The following is an 18395-nucleotide window of genomic DNA, read 5'->3' on the forward strand; positions in this document are numbered from 1 at the left end:
TGCCTCGAATTCGCCGTCAATGTCATCATCTAAAACTCCTCTTTCTCAACATCATTGTCGTCATCAATATCTATATTCGTGTTTGCAGTACACAACCATACATCCGTGTACTTCACTCCTGATTTGTTACATGAGCAATATTAGGAGTTACAGCCACGTTGCAGCCAGTCTTACAACCACAATGAATGTGATCAAGTAGGGAATCCGGCGCTAGGGGAATGGTTATCCATATGATTTCAGACTTGCAGTTTCCCGACACTTGTTTGCCACCCATTTTCATCCGAAGGAGTAATATCCATTTGTGGTTGTATACAGAAAGGCCAAAGCGTAGCTTGGTACAAAAATGAAGAAGGCTGTAAGTTCCATAAACTTCCATTGCTAATCAAGAGTTAGTGTAAATTTTGCTGAAGTCATTCTTATTGCATTCTGTATACAACTGAGAGGCATTTTGCGAAAAGAAGTTAAAAATCTCAGTTAAGAAGCATAAAATCTCAAAACACAAAGCTAGAACTCAACATTATTTGATTCTTAGAACAAACGTAGCTACTATTTGTTTACAATATGCCAGAAGTGGTAAACTTTTGTATTTTTCAACAATCAATAGGTTTTGATAATTGTTAATTTCAGTTCAGGCTTTATGCTCAAGATCATGTTATACAGTTCAAGAAAGAATATTTTTCAGCAGGCCATTTCATAAGACAGAAAGCTGGGTCTTTTGCTTGAGGTGAAACTTTGCTTTATTGTAAATTTGATTAGCAAGGACTTTCATAGATAAAAGTTGTCTTTGTCATACCATGAAAAGGAGAGTGAAAGAGTTCTGGCACATTGATTGAAAAGGTCATCCCGTATTTATATTTCTCAACAAGAAATGTATTTATGAATCTGATCGATACATACTAATGTACTAATTTACTCTGTGTCCTTTGATAAAAGTTTAAATGTTGATTTATAATAAAGAATATCTGAATTATTTTTGAAGTCATTCTTTATATAATCACTGCATGGAAACAGCAACTAAAGATGCTTTTGGGACATTGGTATGTAATAGAGACAAGATCTTCTGTTAGAAGTAAGTGAGCAAGCACTTTAATGTTTAGTGCAGCTTCTACAAAACCAAAAAAAATGTTGTCCTTCGATATTTAAAAAGAGAAATTCCAGAATTCTACTCTTCCAAAGTTAAGAATGGACTTCACTTATCCTATGTGGAGTGACCTTGTAAAAAGAGTGGTCAATACATTGCACCAAAGCAATTTTTGTGTTTAGTGAGTCTAATAGCCTGATAGCAATACTTTTAAAACTTTATTTTTGCTCTTGCATCACTTAAAGCAGGTTAATCAGAAAGGCATGTACTTTATGGCATCTGTAACATAGCTGTAAGCTGCTAAATGTTTGTTCAACAAGTTTTACATTTATCTTAGGCCTATACATAATGATGTGCCTCTTTAAAAGCTTATGAACAAAAAATTGTTTAGTGGTAATGATCAACTTCTTACCAAGCTTTAGTGTTTAAGGAAAAATTTATGGAAAGATACGTTGCTATCCTTCGAAAAGTGAAGTTGCGCATGATTTAACCATGAGTTCTTAAAACTGACAAGATTTAGGTCTAAAACAGGTTTTTCCTATGTTGATACATAAGTGCAAAGGTGACAGTTTAGGTTTGCTTCCAAAATTTCCGACAGAATTCTTCATTTAAAACTTACATTTTACTTGGACTTTATTAAGACTCTCGCGTTTTTGCCACCTTTCAAGATGGCGCCCATAAATAAATTTGCCTCACCATGACAACGGCAGTTAGATACATAGAGTTCCGCACCAAAAAAATGGCGACATTCAAAATTGAAGGAGCGAGGAATTTTGAAATTCAACCGCGGAATACTAAAAAACTGCAGCTTTTTAGAAGCGACAATGAAAAGAATATCAAACAGCAAGTGACTTTCTATATAGTTTGAAAATTTTGCGCCCTTTCTTGAGGTGTCCAACGAAACTCATTTTTAAAGCATATTTTTGAGGCACAGATCACGAACTAGTTGGATCAACTGGCGGAAGCATTACTCCTTTAGCTACGACGTAACCCAGTGCACACCAGTCCAAACTTAAAGGATGATCAAGTCAGGGAAGGAAGGGAAAGAGAGAGAGCATATCTTACTAACTAAACAGACAAACCCCGAGGGTGAGTATATTGCGATAGCAACGATCATAAAGCTGTCGACTGCACGAAATTAACCGCTGTAGCTGACAGAAAGCAAATCCTGGTAAAAAAAAGAAGCTGTGCTTCAACTGCGCCATTGAAAACCACCACGCTGCACAATTTCTAAGGAAAACATCGTGTCAAACCTGCCACAAAAGACACCATACCTCGATATGCGACAAATCACAGATAAGTGAAGTGCAAAGGCTACCTTGATTTCAAACGGAGTGGGCGAGGATATTTTTCCTTCTGTATTACTGAAAGTAAATGGAATGGTTCATTGAGCACTGATTGATACATGAGCGTGTAGCTCATATGTTTCTGCTAAGGTCCTTGAATGCGCCCATACGACATAACGTTTCCTATTAGGCGCTGGTCAAAATTCATTGTGGGCTGGCATTTTGCATGAAATAAGCATAAAACATGGTGGAAAACAAATTGAATACAATTAAGTGAAGCGAAAAATCTTGAGGGAATCATCGCTTAAGTTGTCCAACATGCGGAATCGAGTTAAACAAACTATATTACAATCCAAAAATGAGTTGTCCCAAAAAACCGTAAGTGTTCATACCTGTAGCTATCTGCCTGAGTATGAAGTGTTTTTAGAGCAGCGAAGCAAGGTTTAAATCGACAAATGTTTGAAAGAAAAAACAATTTAGGGAGATCTTGCGTCGTTGGTTGATATTTTAGAAGATGAGCACTTATTTTTATCAACAGTTTGTAAAGTCGAACTTTCTGGAAAAAAAACACGTTTGCAGTACAATTAAAAGAACAATTCTCGTTTATACAAATATTTTCTCTTTCCATAGAAAATATGATTGACCGAGAAGTATTTCTATTGATCATACGAGATATAATTTCAACTGCCGGCGCAAAAATATACCTCCAAGAAATAGCCACGAGAACATCGGGTAAATCAACAGTGCTAATATTCAGTTTCTCGATTCACAGTGTTGGGAAAATGGAAGTAGGCTATAACGCACAACAAAATGCAATGCTTTCACAAAGTTCTGTCACAAATATACACCACGTTTTGAGTTTTGTCTTTGAAAAAACAGATTTTATAACGAACTTTTGTTTTACAAACTTGAGTTTGAACGTCATAATACTGTGCAAAATATCACAAAAGCAAAAATCATGTTTCTGTTGTTGTTAGCATGTACTTAACTATTTGTCAGAGTGATTAGATTTAGCTTGCCTAAAAAATTATAGCAAATTGCAGAATAGTAATACTTCAGTTTCGTTTTCTTCGTGTCTAGCAAAAAATCTGGATACAGCCAGAAGATCTCGATCCGCATGATTTTTCACTTGGTAGCCGAAAAAATTCTGAAAATTTTTATAGGGGAGCAACATACTTTGCAGAAAATTATACAAGTATGCTTTAACCGTTTTATGCGGAAGACATTCGTTATCCTTGGTAGTGTGAGACCATCTCAGAATTAGCTTTACCTGCTTTAAAGTAATTATCGCGGTAATCAGAACATATGTATATAAAAAATTTTTAATCACCACTTGAATACTAATGAGTAATTGTGTTGTGTTTAGCTGCTTTATAGGTTATACGTTTTACAGTTGGTTCTTAGGTTCATCTTTTAAAGACGATTATACTGCTGTATTGATAGACTTGTCGATTTTTAACATGACTAAAAACATTTGCAGGTGTTTTTAAATCAGAAATTTACTGTTGTTTATAAAAAGCATTTAACGCGGAAATCCAAGTCACATATCTTGACCAGGGTTTCCGGGTCAGTTTAACCCAATTTGCGTCGATGGCATTATAACCAGTAACGGGTTAACGATTTGACCCTATTTGGGTCATATCTGACCCAGATGTTTTTAGAGTGTGTAAATGCATGAAAGCACACAAAGCTTTTTTCATACTGTCTCCAACGAGAAATCTTATAGCTTTCATAATATTTAGGGGGAAAAATTTGCGCAATACACTCTCGAGAATAATAGCACAATCACATTTGACAGGAGCCTTGGTGAAATACAAAGAAATAGCAAAGATCCTAACTTACCTTGAACATCGTAAAATAAGCATATGTTCATTTATGAAATTTTAATTAAATTTTACGTGTTGAAGAATCTTACCTTCTAAAAAGACCGTATGAGTTTACAATATGAAACTGATCAATTTGGCTGTGCCATTTTCTAGCAAAGGCCAAACATTACGTTGTGTATCTTCATCAAGAGCTGAATACGGAACCTGATCAGGAGGAATTTTGAGTTAAACTTTGTGTTTTGTTGGGCAAAAATGAAAACACTATACGAATAAAAAAAATTACCAAACTTATACTAAACAACCAAATGGCTACGCCAGCTTTCACACAATATAAAACGAGAGAAAAGATTTTGTCCAAAACTTGCTCTGGCTGACAACATCTAAAACAAAATACTCATATAAGATTTATGAAAAGAAAAACGAATTAACAATTGGCAATGTAGCGGATCCAAAACAATCACGAAAGGAGACTAAACTGAAAAAAAATCAAGCCACTCAAAGAGTTCATAAACACGATATCATCTGCGCTAGAACATGAATTTTGAAACAATTGTAGGCATATGAAAAACATAGAGCGTCGAAAAACTGCAAAACTGCACGCAAACAGGTGTATGTTTAAAGAAATTTTGTGGTCAGAGATGGCGTTCAAAACAGAAGCAACTGGGAGCGAGTATACTTTGAACAACCCTTTAAGTGGCATTGTAGTAAATAAGCAAAAATAACAAACATAATAAAACTCAACTGTGAAAAATTTATTCCATATTAAAGAATTAATGATCAGCAGTAAATGAAATCATTCACGCGTCCATGTAACATAAGTAAAGACACATACAAAAATCAAGGAAGATATCGTGGATAGAGAACACGACAAAAACTTAACAAAACCTCCCTTATCTTGGAATTTTTACATTGTTTTCTTATTTATCGAAGGATCAAAAAAGAAAATTTCGTGCAGTTAGTACATTTCAATGCTCCTTTTTTTAACAATCTGTTTACAATATACTTAACAAAGTAAAGGTTTAATCGTCTAAGCTAGGTAGTATCTTTTAGATGTTTGCAGATGTAGATCGCGTCCAAGTTAGTAGATTCCTGAGAAGGAGTGATGGTGTTGATATTAACTGACGTTTGGATAACCTTAACCTTAACCCACTTGACTCTAAAGATGTTTATCGCTAAGGTTATCAAAACGGCAGCCAAAACGTCAAACCTCAACAAACTTTGAAAAATAACAAAACAAAGAGACAGTGCTCCAACACAAATAGAAAATGGAACAATAGTCTTCGGAACAACAACAAACTGGGAATAGGTAAAACCTAAAAAGAAAATGCCAAGTGTTTAATATCAAGTCAAGAAACCTGAAACTAAAAAAATAAACATGTTTCATTTTGAGTTCTATATGGATGAGAATGAACTGAAACAAACTTTCCTGACCTATTTTTGTGATGAGAATATTTTTGCTATCAAATTCCACTAAAAATAAACGCTGGATCCAATAAACGAAGACAAATGCAACAACCAGAACAATCAACTTCCTGATGGCATTAACAATAACATTAAAAAGGGGACATCTTCCATTAAGTTCACAAGACAATATGCCTAAATAAAAAATTGTGGAAATAAATACATTAATTAACAAATCGCTATTATATTCCTAACATAAATACTAACATTACATTCCGAAAAATTTCACAACAATACTCATACCTTTTCATTATCAAATAAAAATAATGTTGGTAACATTTCCCAATTGTTATAGTTCTTAAAAATTATATTCATTACGTGAAATAATTACACTATAAGAATTATATTAACAAGTATATTCCTGCAAATTTCAGATACGTTTTGATAAATGAAAGAGTATAACTATAATGCCAGAAAAAAAACTTTGTAGAAACATTTAACAGTATGCATAAGTAAGCACTTCTAACCACAGAAGAAAAACACATAGAACACTCAAAACAATAAACAACGCACAGAAAGTGCTAACATCGAAACACACAAAAGGAAAATACATTCATGCAAGAAAAGCTAAAAGGTTGAGTTGACTGTTCGCAAAACGATCACAGAAGACTTTAAAGAGAAGATAAGGGCTTCGATATAATTTGTATGGTGCAGAGATGCAAAGTTGGACATTTCAGTTGTTACGCATTAACACATTAAAAAAAAAACTAATTTTGCTCAAGAGAACGATAATGAGTAATTGGATCGCAGAAGATCACATCAAGACTATGACGAATAACTCAGGGAGATTCTTTCTCCTCCTTGCTGTATTGTAATTCTGACTAGATCTAAGTAAAGCTACAAGAGGTCAATCACAAGCGAACCAAACAGTAGCATGTTTAATGTGATCTAAATTTAATTGGAAATAACGAGTAAGAACAAAATAATGAACTGAAGATCGCGAAACAATTCAGTGAAGATATAGGTATGGAATTTGCACTCGAAAGTTGTTCCAAAGCCAGTTTCAAAACAGGCAAACTAATCTCAACTGGAAACATTACTGACGACACAAAAAGAGAAGAATTGCATGGACGACGAGAAACTATTAGTAGATCTGGGTGTAAACGAAAGTATTAGTATGAAGAATGACAAAATGAAAAAGAAGAGCAGAAACGAGCACTGTAGAAGAGCAAAATTAATCAAAAGAAATGAAATCAAATGGAGAAACGAAATACAAAAGTCCATAGTTAACACTGTAGTAGTCGGAATTTTGCAATATAGCATCTGAAGAAGATTGACGCAAAACAGGTAAACTGTTAAGCGTACAGAAAATTTTACATGGCATAAAGCATAACTGGAAAGAGTGTTCATCCTGAGAAAAGATGGAAGTACGGGTCATTGAATATTGACGTAGAAGAAGCATTTAACAATAGAACTTAATAAATATCTGAAACACAAAGAAGAGCAATGATAAAAGCAGGTGCCTGAACATGAAGATCTAAGGCTAAAAATTGAATAGCTTATAATGGTATTAACTTAAAAAGGAACAACAAAGCCAGACATTGAGAAAAGGCAAGAGTGCCTTAGTGATTGAAAACATTGCATGGCTCATATCCAAAAAGGTAAGACAGACCTCAAGCATAGACACAACTAACACAAGTATATGGTTGTCAAAAAATATAAAAAGAAAAACAGTGGGACAACTAAATGATTTTCAAGATCAGGCAAAGAGCACAAGAAAGTAGAAAAAAATGATATTTCGTCAGGACGATTTGTAACAGCCAATCTACAAACAGATTATCGTTGGAATTACAATAAAACAACAAGACTAGTGGAATAATAAGAGCCAACAGATCGGACAATATTCATTAAATTCTATCTGTATGCTGCACATTGAACTCTCTCCCCATCATATTGTGAAGATTCTTTGTTAAAATATGGTATCGCTATTATATAATTCCAATAATGTCATAATAGAGTTTAGAGCAACTTTTTTCTTTTTTTTTTACGAGGGGCAACTGATCCAAAATACGTCCATTTAAACATATTATATAAGTCCTCTCAGTGAAAGGCTGTATGGTTTGCTAATTAAGATCATCAAAAATTGATCTAATTTCTTTCATTTTAATTTTCTGTGTTTGTACATATCTTTGCTTTTCTTGTACCAACATTAAATTCTATCACTTTTATGGAAAAGATGACGCTGCAGTCGTATGAGCAACGTTAAAAAGCACTGCCTAAATTTATTAACTTTATATATCATATAAGTTGTCCTGATGGCAAGTTGTTCATAATAACATTTCGGCACTTCTATTACGTCATCTACTCAACCCTTTCCTTAAAATTTGTCGATCGTAACCGATCTCATTAAACAGTCTTAATGAAATCATCGCAAAGGTTATTTCTCTCAATAATACGTAGTGTTAAAAGTTGATGAATTCTAATTATCACAAATATGTACTTGTCTCTTGTCCCATGCCCACGTTAGATCTTTGAGGAATATATGAATAACACTTTCTATTTGGTTTAAACTTGGCATCGTTGATCTTTCCCCTCACGACTATTATGCCTTTTATTTGTCTGACACTTCAACATGCACAACATTTTTCGCATCTGAATAGATTTAAGTTACCTTATGCCATCATGCATGACATGAACACGACGTTGCCTTGGGGAGATTTAGGCTGCGTTTACACTACACCGGATTCGCTCATCACGACATCTTTATTTGCTTTGAAAGGTTAACTGTTCGGAGTAAAAGCTTATTAAGGAAGTTCCTAGGTTCCTTTGACTGGCATGTCCTACTAAGCCCCTCCTCAAACTCCTGCGAGGATATGTGGAATATATTCTGCAAGATAATACACACAGGCTTAGACATTCTAATGCCCCTCAAAAAGACAAAAATCTGCAGTGCTGATGCACCATGGATGACTCAAAAACTGAAGTCATTGATTCTGAAAAGACAAAAGGCCTTTAACACCCAGAGTAGCGAAGCGGCGTCCTTTAAATACTACCGGAATCTCGTCAACAGGGTTAGGAAAAGATGTAGATCTGATTATTATGAATCAAAGATTCAACACCTTAAGGGAGAACAACCTAAACAATGGTGGGCTGAGGTTAAACGCCTAAGTGGAATGAAAGCCCAAACCAGTGATCTAGTAAACCAAATTGACATCGATGGCTTCTCCGAACTGTCACCCAAAGTACAAGCAGACCTAATAAATGCTGCATTCTTGGATCCTCTCGACGAGTATAAACTTACCAGTCCCTTGGAATACCATCATCTCGAAGGGTCGCCTGAAACACTTACAGTGAGTGTAGAACGTGTCCAGAAGGCATTAAATGCATTAAATGTACACAAAGCGTGTGGCCCAGATGGGATTCCAAACTGGTTATTGAAAGACTTTTCTGATATAGTTGGTCAACCAATAACCTTAATAATCAATGCATCTTACAAAGAACAACAACTCCCAAAATTGTGGAAAAGTGCTAATGTTATACCGCTCCCAAAAGCCAAACCAGTTCAAGACCTTACCAAACAATTAAGACCAATATCTCTCACACCATGTCTCTCAAAGTTAGCTGAAGACTTTATAGTATCAGACTATATAAAACCGGCAGTAACAAAGGTGATCGATCCCAACCAGTATGGAGTAGTATCAAGCTCGTCAACAACAATGGCACTGATCAGTATGTTACATAATTGGACATTAGGTACAGATGGAAATGGGTCTACTGTAAGGTCGATTTTATTTGATTATCGAAAAGCATTTGATTATATAGACCATTCCATACTCGTCGACAAACTGTGTAATCTGGACATTCCAATTAGCGTAATCAATTGGATCATCAACTTTCTGAGCGACAGATTGCAACGCGTTAAATTAGCAAATAATTGTTATTCAGACTGGGGCTCTGTTCCATCTGGTGTTCCTCAAGGCACCAAACTAGGACCCTGGCTTTTTGCATTGATGATGAACGATCTAAAACACGGAGCACCATCTTTTTGGAAATTTGTCGACGACACTACTGCTTCCGAAATTGTACCTAAAGGCAGTGTGAGTCATGCACAAAATATAGCTGACGATGTAAATGATTGGTCCAAAAAGAACAGAGTACAATTACATCCTGACAAGTGCAAAGAACTGAGAATATCCTTCTCAACACAAACACCAAATTTTGACCCACTTGTTATTAACAGCAACGAGGTTGAGGTTGTTAAGTCAGCAAAATTTCTTGGAATTACGATCAGCAATGATTTGACGTGGAACATTCATATTGACAATATTATCAAAAAAGTAAATAAACGAATCTATTTTCTAAATCAATTAAAGAGAGCTAAGGTATCCCCTAAAGATCTCTCTCTCTTTTATATAACTTGTATAAGATCGGTTATGGATTATGGAGTAGTTAGTTTTTACAATTCCTTACCAAACTACTTAAAAAACGAATTCCAACGTTTAGAAAAAAGAGTGATATCAATAATATGTCCTTATAATAGTTATAAAATTGGGCTGAAAAAGCTAGATATGTCACCAATAGAATTACACCATGAAGATTTATGTAAACGTTATTTCCAGACAATTGAAACAAATGATCGCCATAAATTAAGAAATTTACTGCCAAACAAAAATAACTGTAAATATAACCTGAGAAGTAAACATAAATATATAGTTCCGCTTGCTCGCACCAACAGAGCGAAGAACTCGTTCATCCTGTCCTTGTGTACATAAATTTACACAAAGTGGCCAGGTATGGAGTTTTCTTTGTCTCTGTTGGTGTTAGCGAGTACCATTTTTAGATACTTATTTTTAGATTTTTAGATACTTATTTTTAGATACTTATTTGCTATTATAATTTTACTAATGTAGATATTTGCAATTCAGCCGCAAGGCTGCAATTAATATTTTAATAAACTACCTACCTAACCTAACCTAACCTAACCTTAAGCTAATAGATTTAGTCTATTTCATTGTGTTTCTGACGTTGAACAATTTCACTGCCTTTTAATACATAGAATATTCAACCGGCTACGATAGCAATCTGGTATAGTGTACAAGGGGATAAGCAATAAGCAAAAGAAATTATCACAGCCATTAATGGTTAAATCTTATTCTTTAGAAATTTGCAATCAATAACATTGTTGTAGAGTAATTTAATTAGCTGCTATATTATTTTGACTACGTTAGAGTACGTTAGAGTTCCCAAATTCATTTCATTGAATTTTAAATGTACTGGAATGATAACTCTATTAAGAATGGCCTGTGATTGGTTGAAGCCAAATACGTCTAAAATTTGTCTACCCCTCCTGAAATTGTGCATATTTTCTTGGCGATCGAAGTTTGTTTTTACTTCTGGCAACGGGAATTTTATTCCTTGTCGTTTTTCGACAATTTTTCTGCATTGTACCATGCTTAGCTTATACCTTGTGACATATCTACGTGGAAATACGTAATCGACAAGTTTGGGGTTGATTCGACAAGCTACTACAAGACCGAAAATGTAAAAATATAGATAAAAACATTTTATTTGAATATTTTCAGTATTATGCACATCTTTTCTATAACTACATCTTTTACGTTCATCATTGATGTCTTTTTACGTTCAAAAAATGTTCGTTGGGCCTTTTTGACAGAAAATACATATTTCAGTTTCCCAGTATTTATTTAATTCTTGGGTTTTATATTACAATGTTGCGCATCAAGCTTATTCGTGATATGCGATTTGCTTATTTTCTTTTACTTTTTATTGGGTTTTTTACACACAGCATACAAAAATAGGACATTGTTTGCATGAAAAGCGTTATTTGAATTTTTAAATGACATGAAAAAGATGTTTAAATAGTTTTTTTTTTGCGAGAATCTTTACTTTTTATTCAGTTCTTACACTGAGCTAAATAAGTACTTGCAATGTTTGCGTTTTCGTGACATGAAAAATGCTTCTTAAAAAACACATTTTTCTATTTATTCGATGATTCAAATTTTTGGAAACTTTAATAGTTTGTATATTTAACCGGGAACTACAATATTTTGGCAGTAGAAACAGGTAGGCATATCTAGAAGTTCTTTCAACTCAGAAAAAGCGAATATTTTCGCGCGGTTTTTTGCCAACTTTTGTTTTTGTCAGACAATATTTCAGGAACTAAACGATCTTTGTTCAATGTAGTTACTTGAGTGAAAAATTTATTGCATCTACTATAGTCAAAGCTAAATATTAAAGACGTTAAACAAACAGAAAAGGTTGAAATTTAGAAATTTGTAAAAAGTTTATTTTTTGAAAAAGGTTACAAAGGACTGGCACTACCTACAAAACACGGCTTCAATTTCCCCCCTGAGTTATCATTCCAGTAGATTAATAATTCAATGCTTGAATTCAATGAAATTTCACATTCTTCTGCATGATTTCAAAATAATTATTTGACATCATCAACATTGTTAATAATGCTGTCGTTTGCCAACTGCTCCACAAAAATCAAAAGATTTTCGATTTATAATTGTCGCCACAAGATTTTCTCCAAATGCTTCAACTATTCTAATAGCCAAACCAAAAGAATAACCTTGTTTTGGAAACGGTTTGTGAAAGAAACGCTTCTATTAACACTCCTTATCGTCACAAGTTAATGATAATGTATTGTGCAAAGCGATTCTTCTTCGTTGTGTCTGTGTAAAACTACATGCTGCATTCACAATAGGAGCCACGTAAAAACAGCAAAAAGTTATTTCAAATCCATAAACAGTACGCAATATGTAATTTAAGTAAATCTTAATAATGGGTCTGTAACAGCAATATATATTTGCGTATTCATGCAGTGAAATAGCCATATATTTTTGTTCACAAGGCCCAGCTAGGCCGCGAGATTTTGATCAGATGGTTCGCCATTTTGAAATTTTTCTGATTTTGTTTGATGGCAAAATTCTCGCCCTTATCTTTCGGGTATTTTCCATTCCTCAGTAAAAATTTACAAGTAAAATCATGATAATACTAATCTTGTAGAGTGAAGAAAATACAATTTTCTATTAAATCTAGGTAGCTAGTAAATACAGAACTTTCCAAAGGCAAGTAAATAGTAATAGGAGTAACAATGGGATTGCTGTTAATGTATGGCATGTTTTGATTTACCACATTGACGTAGATGGCCAACCAATCAAATTACGAAAAACTATTTGATGATTCATTAAGTGTGCAAGTGGTCAATGTTTTTATTGATATGAATAATCCATTGTTACTGGGAAATGTTCGGTTGTTTAGAAGTTGGTTTATTGAGTTGCTTTTTTTGCAATAAAACGTAGACATCGAGCAAAAATAATATGAGGGTTTCTGAAAAATAAACACCTACATCATATGTAACAAGCCTAATTGAGCAACCAATCTGTCTGGACTTGGGTAGATTTCAATGTCGCTTCACACGAGAATATAATACAGTTTAAAACACATCTTATATTCTTGCGTTGCAAGGTACGTCGTTGTCGCCATGTTGGATGATTTTAAGAAAGGATTTTCCTTATTTACAATACAAATGTCATCAAACATGGCTAGCATTCCATTGTTCTCTTAATCTCAGGGGATGGTTGCAACCCACCGATAAATACGTATCATTGTTATGCTATGAGTTGTAGGAAATAATTACTTCTTCATTGAAAGACAAAAGACCAAGATGGCTACTTACAGGATCTAAGATACTCTTACAACATCGTACAAATTTTTGAAATAATAACATGAACATTGGCATGCTTGTATGACCGCTGTCCGGTAAGCTTATATTGCGACCGTAAATACAGTTGAAACTAAAAGGTAATCGTTTTCATTTACATTTACGACAAATTTTAACTGCAATTTTTCAAATGAAACTACTTTCCAATTTAAAAATTATTAAATATCTTTTATTAATACAACTTTAAGTAAACATTCTTACTGCTTACCAGTAAACGGTAGACCATTGTCATAAAGAAGTGACAAGCACAGAGCGATGGTGAGCAAATTAGAGAAATTATAATTTCCTGTGGCAATTATCAGCAACTGGAACGTCACCTACATACATGCAGACAAAAAAAAAATAAACGAGGTAGAACTTAAAAGCAACGACAAGTTACAATTTGATATAGAATATGTAAACACAAGCACAAAAAATGTTAAAGGTTGTAAACGAAGGTCACATGAGCTGTTTACATGAATCAAAAGAGTTTCATTCCTATGAAAGTATTTTTTCGTATGAATAACGTTTAAGATATAATAAGTATTAAATACAACGAAACACAAACATGACAAGCAACAATGCAAGTCTATGCTGTTTGGGAAAATGACGACTTTTGTTTCTTAATAAACTATTCTTGACTTGCAACCGTTCTCTTGAGATTTGCGAAACAATGTTGCTCGCCCACGCCGGCTGGTGCCAACAATATATCTGATGAAATATTCTTTTGTATCAGACCACCATGGCTGAATTGCAAGTTAAGAATTCTTGAAGAAATTTATTTAGAAATATTGCTCAATGAAACTCAAGACTCAAGACAAAACATGAACACATGCACAACTTAAACTACAATACCTGCAAATAAAAAGCAAACATTCGTAGGGATCTTATCGGTGAAAAGAATAAGAATGGGATCGGTATTTCTATCACAAACCTAAAAAGATTGAATATTTTACGTTCTGTAGCAAACATTTCGGGGTTTATTTATAGTTGCATGTAAACACAAGCAAAAAAAAACAGATAAAGAAAAATATGCCCCAGCATACATGCATTAAAACTACGACGGTTACTTTTTTAAAACCCAGAAGAACATTAACAAATAGAACGTGACAGGAAAACCAAATTTATCATTTAAGAATGTTATAAAATTAATAATACTAGAAAATCTCTTACGTCATCATAACACTAAATCTTTGAAACCAGGAGGGCAACTGATGTGCAAACCACGCAAGAGGAGTAGGGATACACTGTATTAAAAAAAAAAAAATTAAAATGTTCATGGCATACAGTAGCACTATAACAACAAAGGAAAATTCAGTTGTGCCAGAACTATATCTTTTGACAGCCAATTAATTTATTAAAGCACTCAGTCGAGTACACATGAATATATGATAATTTTTACTCCACTCCCGTTTGACCTTCTACCTACGACCCTCTGCTTACACTGAAAGATAATTTGATTAACATATTTTATTTTACATCACAAATACATTATGGTTGGAGAAATTACTTATGAATGACAACAGTTGCGCGAGCGCAAAAAAAGCTGACTAGGTTGTTCGAGAGAAGCTCACATTTTTTTACATTATATTGCCTAACATTCAGGTAGACATATCGTTCAAGACATCGAATGGTACGGCAAGGATTCTGGCATGAAAACAAGAAAAGCGTGTAAGGGTGCGACCACGATAAGAGTAAAGATGCTAATGACTACACATGTCACCAGATGCCAGACATACAATATCAAGATATTATCGATTAGCTAATGGCGATTTGATGATGGATGTTGAACTAACGATAATGGAAAAAATCCCAGCTGTTGACCATAAAATAAAAGAGTAGCTTTGGTCAACAAGAATTATAATGATGTAAATTGATGAACATACAAAGCAACACATATAGGTAAATTTTATAATCAGTGTGGGAGATAATGCAAAAATCAAACCCTTGGTTAGAAATGTGATAGATCTCGTAGCAATGTGAAGAGTCACAAGCTTTATCTGCCAAATGTGTTGCGTTTCAAAGATGGATCGGGGCAAGATGAAAAGGTATACTGCTGAGTTTAGGGAGAAGTATTGCGATTGTCTGAATTATGGAGTGTCACAGGCCTCTTTTGAGTGGCAAACAAATGAAACGTTTGAGTAGAGACATTTCAGTTTGCTTGGAATATATTTGGTCTACCTACATTTTCATATATCCAGCACAGCAGGGTGTTTTGTAGATACGTGGTCGCATAGCATGACACTTTTTCATTTACATCTGAAGGTCAGACGTAGGGACGGCGCTAGAACGCTAATTGGAGACGGGGTGTGTAAATTCATAAATTCAGTTGTGGGCGAGTGAGTTCTTGTGAAAGTAAATTGATTTTCTAAAGAAGTCAGTCGGGCACAACTGAATAAATGAATATACACCACCCCAATTAGCTTTCTTGCGCCGTCCCTGGTCATAACCGTAGAAGATGGTTAGGAGAGGAAAGTAAGTGAGAGCAAATACTAAATGAGTTTTAAGCTAGAATATGGCTTCAATGAAAAGAGCACAGTCACCTGAGATCATCCGTGAGCAGTCCTTCGCTTAACAGAAGTTTGCAGTCCAAACAGGTGAATCAAAGTGACTTGGATGAAAGTGAAACAAATTGAAGAACGACTTGTTTCTTGGTCCAGCTTGTAAATTCATTATCTAGAATTAGTTGGGGCTCGTGTGACGACTAATCTAGCAGTGAATATGAAAAGTCCCTTACCCGTAAACCAGAACAGCAACTGCGCATTGGATTGATAGTTTGATAGTAGTCCACTGCACGCAGTGTAACGGACCTTACAAGCGATTTGCCGCCAGTCGAGTTCGGAGAATACAAGAGCATTAAAATATATTAAACTTAGAAAGGTAGTAATGTGACTTTCAATGGTGGCAAAACCCAGAAAAAATGGCCTGCTAGACCAGAGGTTAAAACGTCTCAAGAATCTGACTCAGAAAGGAGAAAAATCTGTAAAGTGTTGTGCATCAATCAATAAGAAATCGTATCTGCTGACTTTGATGTGGAGTTAGCAGTATTAACACCTTTTTTTTTGAATTAGCGTAAATGCAAATTGCACGTGACGATCAACTGGATGATTAAAATGATGACCTTAATAAGCGTGTTACACACAGTACCATAGCAACCAATATGATGAATATATTGAGGCACTCGGTGAGAGAATCTACTTCCGTTTTGAGGAAAAGAACATAACATTATACAAGACTTGTAGTGACTTCAATTGACGAACAGAAGTAATTTAAGTAAAGCGAAATAATCGGTCATCGCACTTTCATGATTAATTCAATCTTTATTTTAAAGTTGAAATATTGCAGGTCAGGTTTTACAATAAAAGTTCAAAACAGTTTACAGTGAAGTCACTTTGCACAGGGTTTAAGTCAATTTCACTCGATGCCAGAATGAATAAGAAGTTCGAAAATATTGTCAAAGACTTTGACGAACATCTTGGTTAAAACATAGATCGCATGGATAGCTAATAAGGAACTCGTCTCTTTAAGAGGACACGTACATCAACGGACTTCGAACGCATAGCATGTTCTTAGAACATAACTTAAATATGTTCACCTGTTGTTTTTTTCTGGCAAATGTGGTATAACGAACAATAAGATGACTAACAAGAAATTAGAAGATTAGAGGAGTATCATTTCGTCTAGACGTCTAGTGATGAACGAATGTAAGGCGCAAAAAAGTGATGACCAAAACTGTTGTAAGAAGAACGTTTCACCCAATGTCCATGTTAGCAAATCAAACATTGAACATGACAATGAACATTCAGAGAACGATATCTTGAAAGAAATGCAGTACACTTAACTTTTATGCACGTGGTTTAGGTTGTGTATAAACTTCCACGAATAATATACTTTCTCTATACTTCGAATAAAGCATCGTAGCTATTTTTCTTTTTTACTACATAGCAATAAACAACATTCATACGTCAACTCTTACTTTTACTAGAAAATAGTTTAGAAAATCATCCAAGAGTTCGTAGCCGAAGTATAAAACGATATTTAAATAAAAAAGTAGCCCTTCAAATAGTCCAATATGCTGAATAACTTACTTTCTTCTGCATAATCAATGCTACTGGCTATGCCTGAGACTCGTAGTGCCAGTTCAAAGCAGTAAGTTCCCACCATGTTGGACTGCCACTGGTCAATTTAACAACACCGGAGGCAAACATTAGACAGAATAGTAGCCACTTTACAAGCCAAAGTGAAATTAAATCATTTGGAGAATTTGTCGAATTTCTAAAGAAAAAAATGAAAGAACACCATAAATTATGGAAAAGAAAACAATGGTAGCAAAAACTTAACAGATGAAGTAGACATTATGGTAAGTAACATCAAAGAAACAAATTGATGTGTTTTACTATCAAACCTTGAATTTTTGGACAGTGATACTATAATACACAAAAAACCACCTTCAAAAAGCAGTATATCCGTAAAAAAAACACGTGTAAGTTTAGCACAACAACAAGCACTGATTATGTGGTAGCAAGCATGTTATACAAGTACGTAGCTAATATTTTCAAACTTTTAAGAGGCACAGTAGACAGATTAAGATTGCAGGACGGGACATCATTGAGGACGTAAGTTCACCAAGACAATGTAGGCCGATGACGCCGTCGTCTTTACGAAATAAAGAATTTCATGCTTCTAGATGTAGATCGTCCAGGTTAGTATAGTGCTGAGAAGGACTGTTTTTGTCGTTGTTGACTGACGTTTCGACAACCTTAGCGGTAGTCATCTTCAGAGTCCACAAAAACAGTCCTTCTCAGGACTATACTAACCTGGACGATCTACATCTACAAACATGTAAAGAATTTCATCTTTTATTATTTTACCACATTTGGCATTTGGCAGAATACGCTTTAACTACGTCGTCTTAGACATCGCGTCCTGAAATCTATATTTGTTTAATGAGTTCACACAACATAAAGATAACACCTGTCTAAGGTAACACGCATCATGAATTGCTAAGAGCATGCATGTGTTTCACGTATGACAGTTATTTTACCAAGACGTAGTACTAGTAGCTACATGCA

General features: G+C 34.5%; 1 protein-coding gene across 1 annotated transcript; it reads right to left on the reverse strand.

The window, feature by feature from the left end:
* Positions 1-5534: 5534 nt before the first annotated feature.
* LOC124456590 (lipase maturation factor 2-like) lies at positions 5535-17531 on the reverse strand. Its single transcript, XM_047006999.1, has 6 exons — positions 17445-17531; positions 14497-14570; positions 14179-14257; positions 13553-13661; positions 5616-5789; positions 5535-5554 (listed from the first exon to the last, which is right to left on the reverse strand). Exons 1-6 carry the CDS (start codon positions 17529-17531, stop codon positions 5535-5537), a joined length of 543 nt encoding a protein of 180 aa, XP_046862955.1.
* Between the last annotated feature and the right edge of the window lie 864 nt (positions 17532-18395).

This window comes from Xenia sp. Carnegie-2017, unplaced genomic scaffold, assembly GCF_021976095.1.
Source record: "Xenia sp. Carnegie-2017 unplaced genomic scaffold, XeniaSp_v1 HiC_scaffold_57, whole genome shotgun sequence".
Lineage (NCBI taxonomy): Eukaryota > Metazoa > Cnidaria > Anthozoa > Malacalcyonacea > Xeniidae > Xenia > Xenia sp. Carnegie-2017.

Excerpts from the sequence above, each read along its gene's own strand:
- LOC124456590 (XM_047006999.1), bottom strand. The coding sequence starts at position 17,531 with ATGTTTGCCTCCGGTGTTGTTAAATTGACCAGTGGCAGTCCAACATGG. Across the intron at positions 14,571-17,444 it reads ACTGGCACTACGAGTCTCAG|TGTATCCCTACTCCTCTTGC; the intron begins GCATAGCCAGTA and ends TTTTTAATACAG. Across the intron at positions 5,555-5,615 it reads CACAAAAATAGGTCAGGAAA|TTTCAGGTTTCTTGACTTGA; the intron begins GTTTGTTTCAGT and ends TTATTTTTTTAG.